At 41.8% G+C, this 23,265-nt stretch overlaps 1 protein-coding gene across 1 annotated transcript in view; it reads right to left on the bottom strand.

Moving 5' to 3' along the window:
* Positions 1-23,265, bottom strand: part of LOC311134159 (inositol 1,4,5-trisphosphate-gated calcium channel ITPR1-like) — a gene marked incomplete at its 5' end in the record, with an annotated part of 152,309 nt that overhangs the window by 2,448 nt on the left and 126,596 nt on the right. Inside the window, 8 exons of the mRNA XM_084167769.1 lie at positions 727-888; positions 7,375-7,535; positions 15,450-15,615; positions 16,306-16,454; positions 20,215-20,307; positions 20,534-20,723; positions 20,815-20,979; positions 21,404-21,579. Coding sequence (XP_084023895.1) covers positions 727-888; positions 7,375-7,535; positions 15,450-15,615; positions 16,306-16,454; positions 20,215-20,307; positions 20,534-20,723; positions 20,815-20,979; positions 21,404-21,579 — 1,262 coding nt within the window. The remainder of the gene's footprint in view (positions 1-726; positions 889-7,374; positions 7,536-15,449; positions 15,616-16,305; positions 16,455-20,214; positions 20,308-20,533; positions 20,724-20,814; positions 20,980-21,403; positions 21,580-23,265) is intronic.

Here is a 23,265-nt window from a genome sequence, read left to right as displayed (position 1 = left end):
AAACCAAGTAGACATCAACCAATTCAGATCCAAACATCTATTTATGGAGATATTTAGTAATGAATAATCAAGAGAAAATTGTGTTTGTGCCCGAATCCAAACCTTTTAGCCACAGAACAACCATTTCCTTCTGTCTGGGTCAGAGTCTAGATAACACCCACTTCCTCATAGACACTTCTAATTTTAAATACTATTTTGTTTACAAGAAACATTTTCTTGAACCGAACACAACTAATAAAGGTTTTATAATTAATGATAGTCATTGTCATTATAATAATTGTCATTATAATAATATGTTTGATATGTTAATAGGAAATAAAAGGTGTTAAGATCATCATTATCATTTTGCTAATTTACTGTAATCTGACCATGGGCATATCAAGTCTACCAGATTCATGTACATAAATATAATTACTGCATTTAAAGAAGCAGTGCTCTAGCTCTGACTAGGATGTCCACAATACAGTGTGAGCAAAGTCATTGTGGAACTAATCTTTGCTTAATGACGTAAATAAGATCAGGTTGAAGGCCACATGAGCTGCAGCATTGTGAACTATGAGTCATTGTCTTCTGCTTTCAGTAAGCTCTACACCTACAAGGCAAAGAGTTGCCATCAAACAGACCAAAAGCTACACAAAATATCGAAAAATATCGAAATAATGTAATATTTTCATAGCAATATCTATACAGACCATCATCTAGTCACAGGCAAAAGGGTCGACTCACCTGCTCCTTGAGCTCAGTCAGTTGTCCAGAGAGGTTGGAGATCAGCTTCATGGTAGACTCCAGTTTCTCCTGCAGGCTCCTGATTTCATTTTGCTCCCCGTCCGCATCGCTACAGACCAGGGACATGGCCCGCATCCGTGGAAACCAGTCAAGGTTGTGCTCCTGGTGAGCAGAGGGAGAAGAGATGTTATTCAAGCATGACTAGAACATTTGTTGAAGCGCAATACATTAGAATTCTGGTCTCTAATCATGATTATAAAATATAATGTATAGAAAACATTTGGTAACACTTTACTGTGTCCATACACTTTGAAAAAGTAAATATTGTAAAGCGTTAGCATATATATTTAATGTACTGTCCAACATTTATCAAATAACCTACAATTTAAACATCAATAAAACATCTTTACAATTGCTTGTTCAGGGGAAAAATTTATATTTTCATCACATTTTGTCATTCATTTAATGTATACTGAACAAAAATATAAAATGCAACATGCAACAATTTCAAATTTTTTATTGAGTTACAGTTCATATGAGGAAATCAGTCAATTGAAATAAATGCATTAGGCTCTGATCTATGGATTTCACATGACTGCGAATACAGATATGAATCTGTTGTTCACAGATACCTTTAAAAATGGGCCTCACAATAGGCCTCAGGATCTTGTCAAAGTATTTCTGTGCATTCAAATACCCATCGATAAAATGCAATTGTGTTCGTTGTCCGTAGCTTATGCCTGCCCATACCGTAACCCCACCGCCACCATGGGGCACTCTGTTCACAACGTTGACTCAGCAAACCGCTCGCCCACACGACGCTATATAGGCCGGTTGGACTTACTGCCAAATTCTCTAAAATGACATTGGATGCGGCTTATGGTAGAGAAATGAACATTCAATTCTCTGGCAACAGCTCTGGTGGACATTCCTGCAGTCAGCATGCCAATTGCACGCTCCCTCAAATCTGTGGCATTGTGTTGGACATTTTAGAGTGGCTTTTTACTGTCCCCAGCACAAGGGGCACCTGTGTAATGATCATGCTGTTTAATCAGCTTGTTGATATGCCACACCCGTCAGGTGGATGGATTATCTTGGCAAAGGAGAAATACTCACTAACAGGGATGTAAACAAATTTGTGCAAAAAAATGTACGAGAAATATGTTTTTTGTGCGTATGGAAAAATTGTGGGATCATTTCAGCTCATGAAACATGGGACCAATACTTTGCATGTTGCATTTATATTTTTGTTCAGTGTAATTACATTTCTGGTGAACACTTATTTCATAAAATTTCATCAATAACATGCTAATACCCTTTGATTTTCTTTGACAAAGCCTTACACATTAGTGTAAGTCAGAATGACATCAAATGTATTAGTTAGCTGAGGCTCCACTTGGCAAACAGATGCCTCTTTGATTTGTGTTTCTCTCAAATAAATCCCTCTTTGTTTGTCTGTGTGTGTGCACTTATCAAGCCTATAATAAAATGTAATAGAATTAATGTTGGGGACTTTCCATACCAGGGAGTTCAAACTCACCGAGACAACTTCCTTTAAAAAAATGATGGTCTAATTATACAATAACACAGTCATGTTGAATGTGTGAGGGCCGAATAGAGGAACATTTACTCAGACTTAACTAGCAATATAAGGCAGAGTTCCCCATTTCATTAATATGGTATATTGTTGCATGCAAACTTCCTCGTCGGTGGCAATGTTGAGTTTAACACAACACAGCCCTAAAGTGACACAATGAGAATGACTTGAATTTTCAAAATGTCACCAGTGATTAGTTTCATATCTAAATAGTTGAGGTAAGGAAACATCTCAAGTCATCTACAGTGATTTATGACTCTTTGCCTCTTTCCTCATATTTGTAAAAAGTTTCCATGCTCCTCCTCCTCCTACAGCCTACAGTACACATCAAAACACTACAGCTATCAATCAGTCAATACCTCTCAATTAATTTATTATGCTAATCTGCTCTACCAGAGTGGAATCACATGAATAAACTGACGGCTTCTAAAAATAGAAAAGAGAAAACGTTCTGTACAAGGTCTGCCCAGTGCACACAGTGCACAAACGTTTACGCGTGGAGAGTACAGTAAGTGTGACGGCCAGTCACTTCAGAGCCTTGAGACAGTGAAAGGGTTGCTGCGTTCATCCAGGCGAGCAGCAAAGGGCCACTCTGAGCACATTCTTTCAACCCTCTATCTCCTCCAGCACTGGGCCACTACATATCAATGTTATTGTGCACTGTCTGAACCTGCCCTCAAATAATCGGAGGCTGTGTGAATAGGTCTGTCTGGAGTTCCCTTCAACCAAAACACACGTGTAGACACACACCATTAAAAAACAGTCACCCATTTAGCTACATGTATGTGCACTCCCAGACCCTACAAAATAGCATTACAGTTAGCTTAACTACAGACCGAACAGTAGACTGTGTGCTTGAATAGGAGCGTGCTGGGGAGCACCTGCACTGTAGCCTGTGTCTGTTGTGAGCACAGCTGCATGGCTGCAAAAGTCCCTGGGTTTCAGTGGTGTAGTCTGAGATGCGGGGGCGAGAGTGGCGGCTGCATGGGCCACAGGCTGGTCCTAGGTCAGACAAACAGCAGGACAGGGGAATCACACAGAGACATGTACTCATTCTGAGAGGAGGAAAGGAGAGCTGTGTGCATGCTCAACGCCCCACCCCCCTCGCAGCACAATGCTGCTTTCCCGCATTTGATCATGTACATGCATACTCTGTATTGGACATCTACCTACTATAATAGACTAGAGATGCACCGACACAGTATACTAGATTCCTCTGCTAGTGTATTGCTGAATGTAGAAACAGACCCTTCAAGGGGGTCCAAGACTGTACAGCTCAGACATAATGACATTAGTAAAATCGTGTCAACATTGTTTGTCTGAAATCCATTTCTAATCAAAGTGCCCGGCTTATCTTGGATGAGAGAGGAGCAGAGATGTACAGTACAGCAAGATTGATAATCCTGCCCTTTGCCCTCTGTGTCAAGAGTCAGTTTGACAGCCCAACCCCCAGCCCCCCAAAACCCATTTTCCTTTCTCAGTGTTTACAAGTGAAAACACTTCCAGTAAGTCTCAGACCGCTGTCACCGCTGACATTAAATTCATCTTCACAGTAGCTCAATGGAAATGACGGAAATTCATTTTCCATTATTAAAACCACAAGGCCCATGACAGAGAAACAGGATGCTGTGTGGTTTTGACAGCAACAGAAACGTCACAGGCAAGCCACAGGCCACCTGACATACTGACAACCCACCACATCTACTACTCTTCCATACAAATTAAAGAAACAGATCACATTTCAAAATAAACCTAACAAACAAATAGAAACAATGTGCAAAACACAACGGGAAAGCTCCTTCTCACTGCCCTTCTTCTGAAATGCCTCTAAAGCATTCTCTTATCAATGCGATTCAAAGTTCAAATCACGATGTGGATGCATCTTGGAGCAGCGAGCATGGGCCGCAATAATAATGAGGGCAACAGATTCTGGCATACCCAAGTCAAGCACTATAAATGTAAGCCTTCAACCTGACACTTCAGCCAAAGCTTTCTGCAATTGACGTCAATCCCAGTCATTGTCAGACTTCTATCTACACCCCCTGATCTCTCAAATCCCCTCTATGCATATGAGGTGTCTTCACCACTATAGGCAGAATCATCATGAGACACTGTTATGCTTGTTAGGGTAACCAGGCAAGAAAGAAGGGGAAATGTATCAATAGAACTATTATACAATATTAAGCCTATTACACCAACATAGGGAGCCTTTTCCCCTACCATGTCAAATGAAGAAGAAAGATCTAATGTGTTGCGTTCATAGGACATAATAGGAGACTAACTAATAGGGATGTGACCGATTCCTCCACTTCTCAGATTATAAACTCAAAATTGTGTATTTTTTTATGAACCCATCCCCCTCTTCGGAGGACAACAATAACTTTTGTTTTTTACAGCTTTTTTGCTACACACATTTTACATATACGTTTGACTTACAGTGCATTCGGAAAGTATTCAGACCCCTTGACTTTTTCAACATTTTGTTATGTTACAGCCTTATTCTAAAATTGATTAAATTGTTAGTTTTTTCTCATCAATCTACACACAATACCGAATAATGACAAAGCAAAAACAGGTTTTTAGAATTTTTTGCAAATGTATTAATAATAAAAGTATAAGTATTCAGACCTTTTGTTATGAGACTCGAAATTTAGCTCAGGTGCATCCTGTTTCCATTGATAATCCTTGAGATGTTTCTACAACTTGATTGGAGTCCACCTGTGGTCAATTCAATTGATTGGACATGATTTGTAAAGGAACACACCTGTCTATTTAAGGTCCCACAGTTGACAATTAATGTCAGAGCATAATCCAAGCCATGAGGTGGAAGGAATTGTCCGTAGAGCTCCAAGACAGGATTGTGTCGAGGTACAGATCTGGGGAAGGGTACCAAAACATGTCTGCAGCATTGAAGGTCCCCAAGAACACAGTGGCCTCCATCATTCTTAAATGGAAGAAGTTTGGAACCAGCAAGACTCTTCCTAGAGCTGGCAGCCCGGCCAGACTGAGCAATCGGGGGAGAAGGGCCCTGGTCATGGAGGTGACCAAGAACCCGATGGTCACTCTGACAGAGCTCCCGAGTTCCTCTGTGGAGATAGGAGAACCTTCCAGAATGACAACCATCTCTGCAGCACTCCACCAATCAGGCCTTTATGGTAGAGTGTCCAGACGGAAGCCACTTCTCAGTTAAAGACACATGACAGCCCGCTTGGAGTTTGCCAAAAGGCACCTAAAGGACTCTCAGACCATGAGAAACAAGATTCTCTGGTCTGATGAAACCAAGATTGAACTCTTTGGCCTGAATGCCAAGCGTCACGTCTGGAGGAAACCTGGCACCATCCCTATGGTGAAGCATGGCAGTGGCAGCATCATGCCCTTGGGATGTTTTTCAGCGGGAGGGACTGGGAGACTAGTCAGGATCGAGGGAAAATTGAAAGGAGCAAAGTACAAAGAGATCCTTGATAAAAACTAGCTCGAGAGCACCCAGGACCTCAGACTGGGGCGAAGGTTCACCTTCCAACAGGACAACGACCCTAAGCACACATCCAAGACAACGCAGGAGTGGCCCATCCAGACCTCAGACTTGAACCCGATCGAACATCTCTGGAGAGACCTGAAATAGCTTTGCAGCGATGCTCCACATCCAACCAGACAGAGCTTGAGAGGATCTGCAGAGAAGAATGGGAGAAACTCCCCAAATACAGGTGTGCCAAGCTTGTAGCGTCATACCCAAGAAGACTTGAGGCTGTAATTGCTGTCTCAGAGCTCTACGGACAATTCCTTCGACCTCTGCTTGGTTTTTGCTCTGACATGCACTGTCAAATGTGGGACCTTATGTAGACAGGTCTGTGCCTTTCCAAATCATGTCCAATCAATTGAATTTACCACAGGTGGACTCCAATGAAGTTGTAGAAATCAAGGATGATCAATGGAAACAGGATGCACCTGAGCTCAATTTCGAGTCTCATAGCAAAGTGTCTGAATACTTATGTAAATAAGGTATTTATGTTTTTCATTTTTTATTATACCTGTTTTTGCTTTGTCATTATGATATATTGTGTGTAGATTGATGAGGACATTTTTGTATTTAATTAATTTTAGAATAAGGCTGTAACGTAACAAAATGTGGAAAAAGATAAGGGTTCTGAATACTTCCTGAATGCACTGTACATGCATGGCACTTTTTTACACAGTGTTCACATAACAAAAATATGTATTTGATGTCTTTTTTTTATACATATATCTATATATATAAACACATATATCCACACATATACACACATACAAGCTCTTAACTTAGTTTTTGGTAAAAGTGTTGATCCATTGATAGCCCAGAGCCTGCATGCAGACGTGCATCAACTTCTTGATGCTGGAGGGCTAACATCTAAGCTGTGAGTTCTCTAAACTCAGCTTCTTGCAGTAAATTACCATGTCTGAGCTCTGCAGAGAGCCGTGCTTCAGACACCTAATTTAGCTCCCAATCCAGAGCAAGAGGCCCCACATGATCAAATGTGTTGCATGGGTCCAGTTGTGGTTGACTGGGTCAGCTGACGGGTCAGTGGATTCTAACACACCATGTGCCCTCTCTCTAGTAGAGGTCACCTTAAATCCTCCTGTGGGCCACAATGTGTCCCTGAAAAGCTCTGTTTGGCTCAGTAGGGTCTAAGGCTAAGAGGGGGTTAGTTGATCCCAAATCAGATGACTCCTCACAAGACCTCACAGCGCAAAAGTCTACAATGTATTGGTGCTTGTGGTTTTCTGTTTCCGAAGATGTTTTTAGATTTATTCTCACCATGGGACAGAGATATTTTACTGCATGAGAAAATATATCTCTTTATCTAGTATAGTGTAGGAGCTAACCTGCATTCTCAGCACACATTTGATCAAAGCTCAGATATGTGAGCCTCTCTGATGAAGTGATGCAGAACTGCCAACTCCCTGTTCAATATCTATTTATGACCACATCCCTGCCTATCTTGATGTGTATAATCAAGAATCTCCTTAGTAATAAGCTGGCTGGTACTTTAATATGCATAGTAGTCTAGTCGTACCCTGATCATCTCAGCAACGTAGCTCTCTGGTCCCGTGTACTCTGTGGAGTCCTTCACCTTCACCAGCACTATGAAGAACAGGTAGTGCCACATGTTGTGCTCCACCTTGATGTGCTCTTCAAATGTCACTGTCTTGTTGTCAAACTTGTCCCTTTCCAGGCCTGCACACGAGGGGACACACAAAAAACTAAATTGTCAAACATGCAGACACAAATGCATGGCAGTTACGGCATTCTTCATCTGTAAACAAACAATGCATGTGTGGCAATAATGAGTCAATCATTATGAATCTGGTGATTGTCATGACCTCAGTTGGAATGACTGACTGCACAACAATAGCACGGGGAAGCACTTCAGAAGGAGAATAGAATAGGACAAGGGTTTTAACGCTCAACAGGTTCTCAACGTCTCACATAAACTCGTTTTTTTACATGCCCCTTTATCCTACGGGGCCAACCATACATATAATGTTTGCACACATGACTGTAGGTCGCTTTCTACATAAAAGCGCCTGCAAATGGTGATTCCAAGCTCAGATTGCATCAGATGGTATCTCAGATTGTTCTGGCAATTCTCACATAGGATCTTCATCTGGAGGATGGATGTTTGAAATGCTTTTTACATTTGCATCACAAACCATTTTTGAGAAAATCATGATGAAAGTGTACATTTTAGGCCTCATGTAAGACTCTATGATCTGTGAACCATACATGATACAGACAAAATCTTGGTGTCAATATACAGTGGGGAAAAAAGTATTTAGTCAGCCACCAATTGTGCAAGTTCTCCCACTTAAAAAGATGAGAGAGGCCTGTAATTTTCATCATAGGTACACGTCAACTATGACAGACAAATTGAGAAAAAAAAATCCAGAAAATCACATTGTAGGATTTTTAATGAATATATTTGCAAATTATGGTGGAAAATAAGTATTTGGTCACCTACAAACAAGCAAGATTTCTGGCTCTCACAGACCTGTAACTTCTTATTTAAGAGGCTCCTCTGTCCTCCACTCGTTACCTGTATTAATGGCACCTGTTTGAACTTGTTATCAGTATAAAAGACACCTGTTCACAACCTCAAACAGTCACACTCCAAACTCCACTATGGCCAATACCAAAGAGCTGTCAAAGGACACCAGAAACACAATTGTAGACCTGCACCAGGCTGGGAAGACTGAATCTGCAATAGGTAAGCAGCTTGGTTTGAAGAAATCAACTGTGGGAGCAATTATTAGGAAATGGAAGACATACAAGACCACTAATAATCTCCCTCGATCTGGGGCTCCACGCAAGATCTCACCCCGTGGGGTCAAAATGATCACACGAACGGTGAGCAAAAATCCCAGAACCACACGGGCGGACCTAGTGAATGACCTGCAGAGAGCTGGGACCAAAGTAACAAAGCCTACCATCAGTAACACACTACGCCGCCAGGGACTCAAATCCTGCAGTGCCAGACGTGTCCCCCTGCTTAAGCCAGTACATGTCCAGGCCCGTCTGAAGTTTGCTAGAGTGCATTTGGATGATCCAGAAGAGGATTGGGAGAATGTCATATGGTCAGATGAAACCAAAATAGAACTTTTTGGTAAAAACTCAACTCGTCGTGTTTGGAGGACAAAGAATGCTGAGTTGCATCCAAAGAACACCATACCTACTGTGAAGCATGGGGGTGGAAACATCATGCTTTGGGGCTGTTTTTCTGCAAAGGGACCAGGACGACTGATCCGTGTAAAGGAAAGAATGAATGGGGCCATGTATCGTGAGATTTTGAGTGAAAACCTCCTTCCATCAGCAAGGGCATTGAAGATGAAACGTGGCTGGGTCTTTCAGCATGACAATGATCCCAAACACACCGCCCGGGCAATGAAAGGAGTGGCTTCGTAAGAAGCATCCTGGAGTGGCCTAGCCAGTCTCCAGATCTCAACCCCATAGAAAATCTTTGGAGGGAGTTGAAAGTCTGTGTTGCCCAGCGACAGCCCCAAAACATCACTGCTCTAGAGGAGATCTGCATGGAGGAATGGGCCAAAATACCAGCAACAGTGTGTGAAAACCTTGTGAAGACTTACCGAAAACGTTTGACCTGTGTCATTGCCAACAAAGGGTATATAACAAAGTATTGAGAAACGTTTGTTATTGACCAAATACTTATTTTCCACCATAATTTGCAAATAAATTCATTAAAAATCCTACAATGTGATTTTCTGGATTTTTTCCCCTCATTTTGTCTGTCATAGTTGACGTGTACCTATGATGAAAATTACAGGCCTCTCTCATCTTTTTAAGTGGGAGAACTTGCACAATTGGTGGCTGACTAAATACTTTTTTTCCCCACTGTACTCATTATAGTGTGCTCTAAAATATGGATTATGTATCAATTGAAAAAAAAAATCACATTAATTTATTAAACATGAAAACATATTAATATCTCCAAACTACACTTTTTGATTTAGTAAATTTTAAGACACAGGGTTCTATTTTAACAAACCAATGGTCAAAAGCAATGGTCAATCTTAGGGCTGGCGGTAGCGCTATAGGTCTGGGGGTGTTTCAGAAATATTCTTGCCATTTTCACTGCGGGAATTATGAGTGCAATAGCTGGTGGTGGCACGAAAGGGCTGGGTTTTGATGAATAAATAAATTATAGGTGTGTCGAGGGCTTGGCCACTCACTGGCCAAATCAATCAATTCATGGCTTAAAGGGAAATATATAAAAAATTCAACTTCATATTCATCATCTCCAGCACCACCCCAACATCAACATATGTGCAAATGGTGCGTTTCTATGTTTTGTAATAAAAAAGATAAGAGGAAGATAAGTGTTTCCAATGACATTATTAACCAATTAGTAGGCAATTGGTAGGCAATGCCTACTCATAATTGGTTAAAATCACATGATGCACACCGATGATGTCATTGGAAATACTGATCTTCCTCTATCTTTTTTACTACAAAACATAGAAACGTGTGACCCGTTTCAGGAAGCTAGGCGTATGTCACAAGTCACTACTTCACAAGAGAGGCATTTGAATGTCTTTGCAGCAATGCCTTCTGGAACATCTGAACTTTCTTGTGCCTTACTAACAAACTTGTATTCCATCTGTAAATACGAATAAAATTATAAAATTACGAGCCTAGTTGGTTTAGCCACGGAAAAAGACAGGAACCTTCCTGCTAGCCATGATTGGCTGAGATAATGGATGTGCTGGACATGCCGGGAGATGACTTTGGATTGGTCTGCGATGTAGCATGCTTCTGTCTATAATGTGAGCTGTTCAGTATGTGTTGATAATCCTTTCTACCGCAGCTTTTTTGAAAGATATAACGTTAGCCATCGTGAACTACAAAAGTTTTGCTACTTTTCTCAACAACATTGATGCCCTGAATTTAGCAGGTACTAATGACAAATCAGTTGGAAAAAGTTGTGATGGGCTACTTTCTGGACACGACACAGTCAGTGTTAACCGGAGTGACTTGACACAACGCTGGACAAACAAGATATAGCTACAAACAAAATTAAGTTAAATGGTTCCATTCTGCTGTGAAACTTTCATCCATGTATACGGGTAAGAGTCCAGCTACATTTTCAGATATTATATGTTTCTAATTTTGTCAGAAGGTCGTTTTCATTGCAAGGTAAAGCGTACTGTTCGCTAGCTAGCGAACGTTAGCTTGCTGGATCGCTAGCTAACGTTCCGCTAATGTTACGTGTATGATCTGTGTAGTAATATTATTTGAATCAGAAATCTATTTGCATTGCTAATTATAGCCTAATGTTAGCTAGCTAACATTTAACCTAGTTGGTTAGCTTTAGCTACCTGCAGATTCATACTACAGCAGCTGTATGACAATCTGTTTGTATTGGTAGCAGTATGAGTTGGGATTATGCCGGTTCATTGTTTAGCTAGCTAGCTAGCTACATGTCTAAACAAAAAACTCCACTTCGCCAGATGATTACATGATCCATCAAGTTAGCCAGGAGTGTCTGGGGGTGATTAAGGCCATCTATTGTATTTAATGAACATGTGTACATGTCTAGACATTTCTTTCACATAATCCATCAATTTAGACAAGTGTGTCTGGGTAAGCGATATCTAATAATTATAAAAAATGTATAAAATATTTTTATCTTGACACTTTCTGTTTTTGATATTGCTACTATGCAAATATGTAAGTAACCATTTCACTGTATCATTTACACCTTCTGTATCCTGTACATGTGACAAATAAACATATATTTTATTTGATATAGTGTGTGTTTACCAGAGACAGTAATGTGATGAACAACATGACCTGCACCAAAGTCAGATTAGGATATAGGCCAAGTACCGTAATTTTCGGACTATAAGCCGCGCCTTTTTTCCAATTTTTCGACCCTGCGGCTTATATAACGGTGCGGCTAATCTATGGATTTTTACAGCTAACGGTCACTAGAAGACCTCCTAAATCTATGGATTTTACAGGTTACAGTCCACCAACTTTAACTCTATGGGCTCTATGACCGGTCCGCGCCCCCCACCTTTAAGCGGCGGGCTCCAGCAGGAAAAGCTGGAGGCCGGAAAAGAGTGAGACCGGTAGCGCGCAAAAGTGGAACCGAGAGTGGTACGAGAGACAGAACGAGAGACAGAACGAGAGCAAGACAGACAGACATTACGAGAGCGAGACAGTTTGTCTCTTTCCTGACAATCCCCTCTGTGCACGAACCCTTACATATGGTAATTAAACATTAAAACACCTGCGGCTTATAGTCCAGTGCGGCTTATATATGTACACATAATTCAATATCATTCAATTTAGCTGCTGCGGCTTATACTCCGGTGCGCCTTATAGTGCGGAAAATACGGTACTAGAAAAGTGTATTTTTACCTGGAGTTTCCTTATTGTAGGCTACTACTTTTACCACTTTTAGTCTTGAAATCGTTCGTTGTTTAGTACTATACTCACTCTGTTTAGCACATGGCCTCACATGTGAATCCTTAAAGAGATGGGTGGGGCTAAGGCTTAAGAGGGTGTGAAAGATGCTGAATGGGTGTAGACAAAGAAGAGCTCTCCTGTAGGCATACCAAAACATTCAAAGGCCATTTTCTCAAAAGTGGGGTTACAAGTTTATCAACTTTCGAAGCATAAATACTTTTCCAATGTTCCTCAACTGCAGAGTATGATATACCATTTTCTAGCTCTGAGTCTCTACTTTTATCCAATGTAAAAAAAATAACAGGACCGAATCCAGGTGGTGGGTTACATATGTTGATGTTGGGGTGGTGCTGGAGATGATGAATATGAAGTTTAACATTTTTGAAATATCCCTTTAATACTGTATTCCATTGTCTCAAGTTCTGTATGTTGTTGACAATATTTGCGTTGTCATCAACTCCAATTCGTCTTGGGGTACAGAATATTATCTTCCTAGTCCATTGTGGATTGATACAGTTTATAAACGAGCATAGGCTACAGTAACGAGTAATAGCAACAGTAAAACAAAATCATCCAGTGTTTGCTGAATATGTTTGGAGTGTTGACAGTCAACGTTGATGTAATTGGCTTCAACTAGTATAGTCCTTTACGCATCACACTTCTCAAATAAAAAATACTAGGCTCCCGTATGTGTGAGGCACTTTATCAATAAGCAAGATATAGCCTAGGCCTACCGTTGATATGGTGTTATAGGACTGAATCATTTGAATATGTTTGGAGAAGCGCATCTTTGGAAATAGGGATGATACAAGATGAATGGAGTCACCTATGCACTGCAGGTAGGCCTATGTGAATAGTGAACAATGCAAAAGCATGACGGCAAAAGCCTCACGAGTAGACCATTTAGAAACCTTTTATGGATGGGCTACTATGCTAATGCATGGCCAGGATAAGAAAGATACCAGATGCATTGCTGTTGAACCAGCTTTTGTTATAGTAGGGTAAGGGTAGCCTATAAGGGCTTCTTTTTTTAATCAAATTAAACAGAAAACAAGCAATTGTTACAGGGAAATAACAAATGTTTCTAAATATGAGTGTCACCGGATCATATCAACTCTCGTTTCATGATGGGCATATAACCTACTTGGAGGGTTTTTTATGCACATCCAAAATAACAACAGGAGCTGGCTAAAATAATGTACAATAGCCTACATAGATAAAAAGGGGATGCTCCCAGACTTGATATTTTAATCAAGCGTTGGTGATTAAGATGTATTTCAAAGCAGTCTCACAAGCCAAACCCTTTATTGATAGTCTTGACTACTTGGCGAATGCATTTGGCAGGACAAAAAAAAACTGCCTTCATTGAGAGGGGAAGCTATGCTTGGTTTTTAATTAAATGAAAGAAAATGGGAAAAAACATTAGTTTTTTATGTTTCTAAATACAAGGTTTACGACTCTTGTTCCATGTGTATATGGGCACTGTGCATCACGGCTGGATTGGCTGCGCTTCCGCTGTCAAAATCCATGCCATAACCAACCGTTTTACCTGCTAAGACTAGCTTTTGGTTGGTCTTAAATATCCTCACCAGTGCTTCCTGAAATTGGCACTTTGGCGCACATTTGTAAGGACACACCTCAGATATTTCCAACCCTCCCACCTCAGAACAAGCGAGCTCATTTAAGACTGGTAAATTACCAATCCTGGCACTAGGGAAATAGAAGAGTGCCAGCTTTAACAGGTCAGTTGCAAATTAGTGTGTGTTTGACCATTGCGCTGGCTTAATGGCAGCCGAAAATAGAGCCCATATTGTTTGGAACTATATAAATCTACAAGTACATCACGTTTCCAGAATGGGCTCTCTGCTAATTCTGAAGGTATGATCAATTTAGCGTTATATGTTGTATGTGTTGTAAATTAAAAATTAAATAAAAAAAAGTATGATCAATTATTTGAGCACCACCAACACAGTGAATGGGAAAATGGATTCAAAGGGAACTCCCTCTGCTGGTGACTTGCTGAATGTGCAATCCTAAAGGAGGTCTGTGATTGGTTAATGACATATCATGTCAATTTCTATGTATAAAATGAATCATATGATAAAAGTACCACTCTGGAAATTGTAGTTGTTTGAAGAGTATATTGTTACAAACAATATGTCTAAAAATAAGCTAAATAAAAAATTGTAGTTTTGAGATATTAATATTTTTAATGTTGAATAAATGAATGTGAAAATGTGTATTTCAGAATCTAGGCATATTCCATATTTGAGAGAACACTATAAGGAGTATAATGCACCAAGATGTTTTATGTCTGTATCATGTACGGTTCACAGATAATAGGGTCTTACAGGAGGCATGTATGTATAGGTCTAAAAAGGGCCTAAGATGGCCAATTTCATAATGATTTTCTCCCAAAAATGGTTTGTGATACAAATGTAAAAAGCATGTTAAACATCCTTCCTCCTAATGAAGTTCCTATTTGAGAATTGCCAGAACAATCTGAGATGACAAACATATTTTCTGCTCCCACTGGCTTGGAATCATCCTATAGTATTACTCTGATGTGCTTTTAATCCATCTTTATGTCATAACACCAACCAGTTACAATCATGCTTGCAATATCTAACATTGAATGGAAAATGTCTAAAATGGATAGGCTACAGTAACTAAGGCTACAGTTATAGCTTGTGTATGGTGATGTGATCCAGTACATTGCCATTGCATTGCACAGCACACCAACATGGTCAAGAACCTGCATTGGCAACAGGAGGAAGTTACTCCTCCACATCAGCCATGACTAACCATTCAGGTTCTGGGAAGAGGAGGCGTTGTGTTGTTTACACTGCTGAGCAAAACAGCCCCCATTCTTCCACCGGCCAGCTGTGAGGCATGCAACATTAACAGCCTCAGACAGACTTAAAGTGCAGGTTGAGACCACTCATCTGCAGTGTCTGTTCATCCTCCTCCAACGCTCACTGCACTGCAAGCCTAATGTGAAATAGCACTGCTTCTGACTCTACAGACCACAACCACTAGTCATTCCAACCCTAGCTCAAATGGTAGCTTAGCAGACAGTCTCATGCCGAGCGTCAGCCCACTGATCACTAGCTTTGGACACAGGCCAGAAGAACCGAGCCAGGTCCAGGTAGGGCCACTCACCGCAGATGAAGCATGTCGTCTTCAGGACTTCCTCTTTTTTTTGCTTTTCACTCCTGAGGTCGGCGAAGGTGTCGATGATGACTCCGAAGATGAGGTTGAGGACGATGATGATGACCAGGAAGAAGAAGAGCAGGTCGTAGATCACCCTGCCAGCAAACAGAGGCTCCTACCAAAGACACAGAAGATAGAAAACCATTTGATAACACACACCAAAACATTTCAACTAGTCAACTATCAAAGACGACTGCAGCTAAGAAACATGACTGCAGCAAAATTGTCCCCTGTTGATTAGCAATAGCAATAATTGAGATTGAGATTGTAGTGAAGCTAAAATGTTGTTTCTTCCCAAGTCTGGACCTGTGGGACATGTAAATTGTTTTGGTGTTGTTAGGGCTGTGACGATTATGGAATTTTGGGTAACGATTATTTGTCATGCAAATGGTCACAATTACTGTCATAATTGTCATTTTTGTTGAAAAATGTTTTGAGCTTGTAATGTATCTTTGAAAACAAGCTACGAATACAACACAGCTTTGGTGACACCCCTGTCTTAAACACCAATGGTTTTGACCGCTTGGAACCTTTGGAAATGAAGCTTCTCCTCCCGACCGTACCGTTCTGCTCGTAAAACAATTACCAACTTTACCCACTTCATGTAAAAACTGCTATTGGGGAAACTAGTATATCTACTTCAATATAAAGTTGAATCCACACTTCTCCTAAAATGAATGTAATAAGACGATTATTATTATTATTATTATTATTACTTCACGGTTATTGTCCATAATTGTCAGTTACACAATTATCCTATAATTGCCAGCCCTAGGTGTTGTGTTCAACATGGGCATTTGTGTACCTCTTTGGATGGCTTCCGCAGGACGTCCCCCACACCACCTCCACTCCTCAGGCCGTGACTCAAGACAGTGACAATACACATGAGCAGAGAGTCACATGACCGCTCCTTGTCCTCGATCACTACCGCCGACGGCTGGGTGGCTATGGCAGCTACAGAGGGACATCAGGGACATGTATTGCACATAGTGTATATCCACAACAAATTCACAAAACCTTTTTATCCACATCCTCTAATTCACATCCACATTTCTCATATACCAGACCTCATAGCAAATTCTGTCTTAATTAGGAAAATGTTGTGCAAACAAAACATTTCACTCAAAATAAACTTGTAAAACAACCCTCCCAATACCAGCCTCTTCCCAGCACAGGAACCACTGACAATACCAATGTGACCCTACCAAACTGTTCTCACAAAACAACAAGTCACCAGACTAGCATCATTAATTTGGGTGGTGGTGATGGTGGCGAAAGCCTACATGAGGTCTGAACCCAGATGCCCCAGAGCCTGACAAGGTTCATACAAGGTTGTCTGAGCACATTAAGGCAGCATGTAGGTCGTCTTTGATTTGGGAGCTTTTTCTAAAGAAGTCTTACAAGGTCCGTTAGAATGCCTGGATCCCAACTTGCTGCCCCCTGCACCCTCTCAGAGCAAACCCGTCGACCTGCCCTGTGCCTGATGGCAATTAACCCCTGACCTCTCCTCCCCTTCCCTTCCTCTGGAACCTGGTCCTCCAGCATCAGACACACACGGCAGGGCCTAAGTCCCTGTGTGCTTCCCCTAGCCCGGCCAGGCCCAGGCTAGCCCAGGCTAGGGATTGGCATTTTAAATGTGTTGAATGTTTAAGTGCTCGCATTATTAATTTTTCAGAGTACTCAAATTGAGAAAAATATACTATTTTTAGAACACACGGCCTGCACTGAAAAAAAAGATGTGTGCATTTATCTACATTTACATTTTAGTCGATGCTCTTATCCAGAGCAACTTACAGGAACAATTAGGGTTAAGTGCCTTGCTCAAGGGCACAGACAGATTTTTCACCTAGTAGGCTCGGGGATTCGAACCAGCAACCTTTTGGATACTGGCCCAGCACTCCTAACTGCTAGGCTACATGCCATTTATCTAAATTATATGCCAACTGTGCACAACAATGCCTAATTTATCATAACCATTACAGATAACAAATCCTAATTGCAAAAATGTCCCCATATGTGACTCGTTTCAGGAAACTAGGCATATGTCGCGCGTCACTGCTTCACAGGAGCGCCATTTGAACGTAAACCTTTTTTTTAAGCAAAATGCGTTTTTTGGCAGAAATGCCTTCTGGAACATGTGAACTTTCATGTGCCTTAATAACACATTTGTATGCCATCTGTAAATATGAATAAAATGGTTAAATTACGAGCATAGTTTGTTTAGCCATGGAAAAAGACAGCAACCTTCCCGCTAGCCATGATTGGTTGAGATAATGAGTGGGCTGGACATGTCGAGAGATGAGTTCAGATTGGTCTGCCATGTAGCACACTTCTGTCTATAATATGAGCTGGTCAGTATGTGTAGGTAATCCTTTCTAACTCTGCTTTTTTGAAAGATATCACGTAGTAGAACTGCATAAGTGTTGCTCTCCACTTTCTGGAGGACCGAGTTTTGAAATCAGTGGAATTAGAGTATGATAGCTAAGGAGATGGAGAAAATTCTGGCATTTGATTGCAAATATGCAGACGGAGGCGAAAAGAGAACACACAGAAGGCTGTTGTATAAAACACCTGTCTCTGGGTTACACCTTCAAACTAAGGGCAACCATGGCATCCGTGACAGAGAGGGAGAAGCGTCCATCCATGTATACGGGTAAGAGAGTCTAGCTAGCTACATTTTCAGATATTACACGTTTCTAATTTAGTCAGAAAGTCGTTTTCATTTCGAGTTAAAGTGTACTGTTAGCTAGCTAGCTAACGTTAGCTGGCTGGCTAGCTAGCTAACGTTACGTGTATGATCTGTGTAGTAATATTATTTGTATCTCAGAGCCATTTGCATTACTAGTTTTAGCCTAATGTTAGCTAGCTAACATTGAACCTGGTTGGTTAGCTACCTGCAGATTCATGCAGGGTAGTAACGTTATGAGTTGGGATTATGGCTCATTATTTAGCTAGCTAGCTACATGTCTAAACAAAATACTCCACTATGCAAGTAACTATTTCAATAGAATGTTTATGATGTCACTGTGACAACTGTCGATAGACGTAGCTGGTAAATTCGCTCTGGCTATCTACTCCAATTTCAGAGCACTCTCGTCTGAGTGTGCCAGAGCGCAGATTAACTGACAAATTTACAAACGCTCAACACTCGTTGAATATGGCCGGTGTCAGTAAACGTTGGCAAAAAAACGTAATTAAATTGTTGCCAGCAGCACAGTTGCAGTCACCAACGCTCTGGATAACATAAAAACAGCTTAACCAGCTCTGCTAGGGCGAGTAAAATGGTCAGAGTGAGCTGCTCTCTCATTTGTGTCTGGAAGTAGCTAGCCAACGTTAGCCAGTTAGCTTGGGTGCTTGACTGCTGTTGTTAGGTCAGAATGCTTGGATCAACTCTACTTTTTGGCCAGAGCGTCCAGTGTGCGCTCTGAACGCTCAGAGAGCGAAACGCTCAGAATTTAAAAACGGCCAATCTGACAACGCTCTGAGTTTTACGAACGCCCAGAGCACACTCTAGCACTCCATATAAAATGTACGAACACACCCGTAGTATAAACCAGCCTTTAGTCTTGAAATCTGTGGTTGTTTAGTACATAGCCTCACATGTGAATACTTAAAGAGATGGGTGGGGGCTAAAGCTTAAAAGGGTGTGAACGATGCTGAATGGGTGTAGACAAAGAAGAGCTCTCCAGTAGGTACCAAAACAAACAAGGGCCATTTTCTAAAAAGTGACGTTACAAGTTTATCAACTTTCAAAGCAGAATTACTTTCCCATTGTTCCTCAACTGTAGTGTATGATATACCATTTTCTAGCTCTGAGTCTCTATTTTTATCCAATGTAAAAAACACAATTTCAAATGTTGCTACCTATCAACGAATCGAGCCGGTCGGTCACATATATATTGAGTCAATAAAAAAAACAAGTGCCATTTAAGATACATTTATTGAAACCGTAATATCAACTGGTTATATTATATCGTGGAACACAATCTTCAAAAAGGCAGTAACCTCAGCTGTGGCGCTTGCTTGTAGAAGCCTTATGTTTGGAATCAAAAGGACTATGTAAAAGGTAGGTTAAGTAAGGGATCACAGCGGCGCTTTGCAGTGGCAAAAGAAGTGATGTGAGATTGCTGCTGCTTGGCCCCCTTCTTTGAACGTTTCTTTGTGCTTAATAAGCATATGATTTCTCATGGAGCTAGTTGTGCTGTGATATGAGAGATTGATATTGCATAGTTTGCATTGCACATGGGTCCGGTTTCATCAGTTTGATCAAAATACTTCCAAACCTCGCTGCATTTGGCGGCATGCTGATAGTGCCCACTTCTCGCTATGAGCCTTAAACAGCCCTCACACAGCCAATCAGAAGCACTTGCCATCAAATATTTGCCATTTATATTTTTCAATCTTAAATATTTAAAAATCTTAATTAAAGAAGTCGTAATGTGTTAGTTAACCCCGCTCTATCTCAATATAACACGTTTAATTTTGACAAGAGTTATTAAATAAATAAGACATGTTATGGAAAAAAAAAAGATCTCTGGTTAAAGATCGAGTTTTGATGTCCGTTCGAGTACTCATGCCCTTCCCTAAGCAGGCCTAATCCCATGACTGCCCGGCCGCACACATTTACGTCTCAGTGTAACTCTGGGAAGCGTCTCCTCTGGAGGAGGACATAGAAGCCCACGCACACACATTTCATTTTCTCTTGAGCACATACCATCCACAACAGCTTCCGTGGAGCAGTTCTCCCCGCTGTCCTTCCGACACACTCCTGCTGACAGGAACTCTCCCACCATACTGGCCCCACTCTCTGCCAAACAGGAAAACAAAGGGTCAGGAGAAACTCTTGTGCCTTTTTTGTCTCAATATTGTCTATTGCAAACGAGGGACCATATTAGGCCTTACAGACTTAATTCACAGCAGGAAATCTGGTGCAAGTTTTAAATGTGACAATCAGCGTGGGGAGGATAGACAGAGGAAGCCATTCTGTTTGGGAATTTTAAGTGACATAGGGAGCGCCTGCTCTTTGACCTTACCAAGTGTTTTATTAGGTATCCTGTCAATGTTAAGGAGAAAGTCATCCTGGAAGAAGATGTAGCCCACGATGGAGAAGAGGTAGACCAGGATGAGAGCCAGCACGGCTGTCAGCAGGATGGAGCGGCCATTACGGGTTACACTCTTGATCACATTCAGCAGCGTCTCCTCCCTGTACACCAGGTCAAAGAGCTGCAGGAGAGACAAGAGAAAAACACACCTTAGTGGGAGGCGGGGGGGGGGTGAGTGATTGAGTGAGTGAGTGAGTGAGTCCAGTTCTTACCAGCAGACTGTAGAAGAAGACATGGACGAAGACGCCCAGACTACAGATGATCAGGTAGAGGAGGTGGTAGAGGAACTCTACATCCATGATCATGGCCTTGTAGCCCCGCGTGAACGTCCCTCTGTTCCCCACAAAACTCATCAAGAATATCATCTTATTGCCCACCTGAGGAACAGTGGAAAACATGGAGGGATTGAGTCAAAGAGCAGCAACTTTGCCAGGTTAATTTAAAAGGTAAATACTGGTATCTGCAAAAGCAAAGTAGAGATATTCAGAAACAACCAGACATAGCAGACACAACCAGGCAACACAACAAACTTACAGAGAGACTGGCATAGATAGAGGTCAACAAGAGGTAGACTTGCACCCAGTAAAGTTGACATCAGTTTGAGGGCACAGGGGCTACTGTAACCTAACGTAGCAGGCATAAAAGCAAGGACCCAGCGACCAGAAACCCACCCAGTCACAGAGGCACACACTCACACGCATTAAAGAAACTTCTGAGCGAGGTCGGCAGAAACCGGAAGCATCCAACAGGACCCAGTGACCAGAAACCCACCCAGTCACACACACTTGCAGACACACTTACGTTGAAGGCCCCTAGGAGGAAGAGGGTTGGCTCCAGGCCCACAGAGAAGATGAGGCGGAGGATGGTGGAGGCGATGAGGACCCGGACGCCGTGGGGCTGGGGCAGGATGATGACGATGGCCAGGGACACCAGCATGGCGATCCACAGCAGGGCTGACAGGTGACCATCCAGGGTACCTGGAGAGAGGAAGGGGGAGAGGATAGAGGCAAGAAGTAGGGTTAAAAGGTGGGAGGGATGGGACATGGATAGTGTTGTCCATGTAAGATGCCTACTTGGAATATTCCTACAGTAACACATAGGCTTACTGTAGATTACATCACTTTTAAAAGTAGATCCAGTTAAAGATTTGTTTACATTGAATGTTGAATCAAAAGAGAAAAGCAGCCAACACTACAAGCACTGGCTCATCCAACTGCTGTAATGATAGATGGCAAAGCATTGGGTGCTATTAACAGGCAAACAATAATATGTTCTTGGCCTCCAGTGCGGGATATCCTTCTGCAGTAATTTCACCTGTTGGACATGCTCAGGCACATTCTTCTCCCCAGGGAGATGAGGCAGAGCTCTAAAACATTACAGTACTAAATGTTACATAATATACAGTGGGGAAAAAAAGTATTTAGTCAGCCACCAATTGTGCAAGTTCTCCCACTTAAAAAGATGAGAGAGGCCTGTAATTTTCATCATAGGTACACGTCAACTATTTTTTTTCTCCAGAAAATCACATTGTAGGATTTTTAATGAATTTATTTGCAAATTATGGTGGAAAATAAGTATTTGGTCACCTACAAACAAGCAAGATTTCTGGCTCTCAGAGACCTGTAACTTCTTCTTTAAGAGGCTCCTCTGTCCTCCACTCGTTACCTGTATTAATGGCACCTGTTTGAACTTGTTATCAGTATAAAAGACACCTGTCCACAACCTCAAACAGTCACACTCCAAACTCCACTATGGCCAAGACCAAAGAGCTGTCAAAGGACACCAGAAACAAAATTGTAGACCTGCACCAGGCTGGGAAGACTGAATCTGCAATAGGTAAGCAGCTTGGTTTGAAGAAATCAACTGTGGGAGCAATTATTAGGAAATGGAAGACATACAAGACCACTGATAATCTCCCTCGATCTGGGGCTCCACGCAAGATCTCACCCCGTGGGGTCAAAATGATCACAAGAACGGTGAGCAAAAATCCCAGAACCACACGGGGGGACCTAGTGAATGACCTGCAGAGAGCTGGGACCAAAGTAACAAAGCCTACCATCAGTAACACACTACGCCGCCAGGGACTCAAATCCTGCAGTGCCAGACGTGTCCCCCTGCTTAAGCCAGTACATGTCCAGGCCCGTCTGGAGTTTGCTAGAGTGCATTTGGATGATCCAGAAGAGGATTGGGAGAATGTCATATGGTCAGATGAAACCAAAATAGAACTTTTTGGTAAAAACTCAACTCGTCGTGTTTGGAGGACAAAGAATGCTGAGTTGCATCCAAAGATCACCATACCTACTGTGAAGCATGCTTTGGGGCTGTTTTTCTGCAAAGGGACCAGGACGACTGATCCGTGTAAAGGAAAGAATGAATGGGGCCATGTATCGTGAGATTTTGAGTGAAAACCTCCTTCCATCAGCAAGGGCATTGAAGATGAAACATGGCTGGGTCTTTCAGCATGACAATGATCACAAACACACCGCCCGGGCAACGAAGGAGTGGCTTCGTAAGAAGCATTTCAAGGTCCTGGAGTGGCCTAGCCAGTCTCCAGATCTCAACCCCATAGAAAATCTTTGGAGGGAGTTGAAAGTCTGTGTTGCCCAGCGACAGCCCCAAAACATCACTGCTCTAGAGGAGATCTGCATGGAGGAATGGGCCAA

Source organism: Coregonus lavaretus, assembly GCF_964263955.1.
Source record: "Coregonus lavaretus genome assembly, chromosome: 8".
Classification (NCBI taxonomy): Eukaryota; Metazoa; Chordata; class Actinopteri; order Salmoniformes; family Salmonidae; genus Coregonus; species Coregonus lavaretus.
The sequence above is the reverse complement of the archived record's forward strand: the minus strand, read 5'-3'. Positions and strand labels throughout refer to the sequence as shown.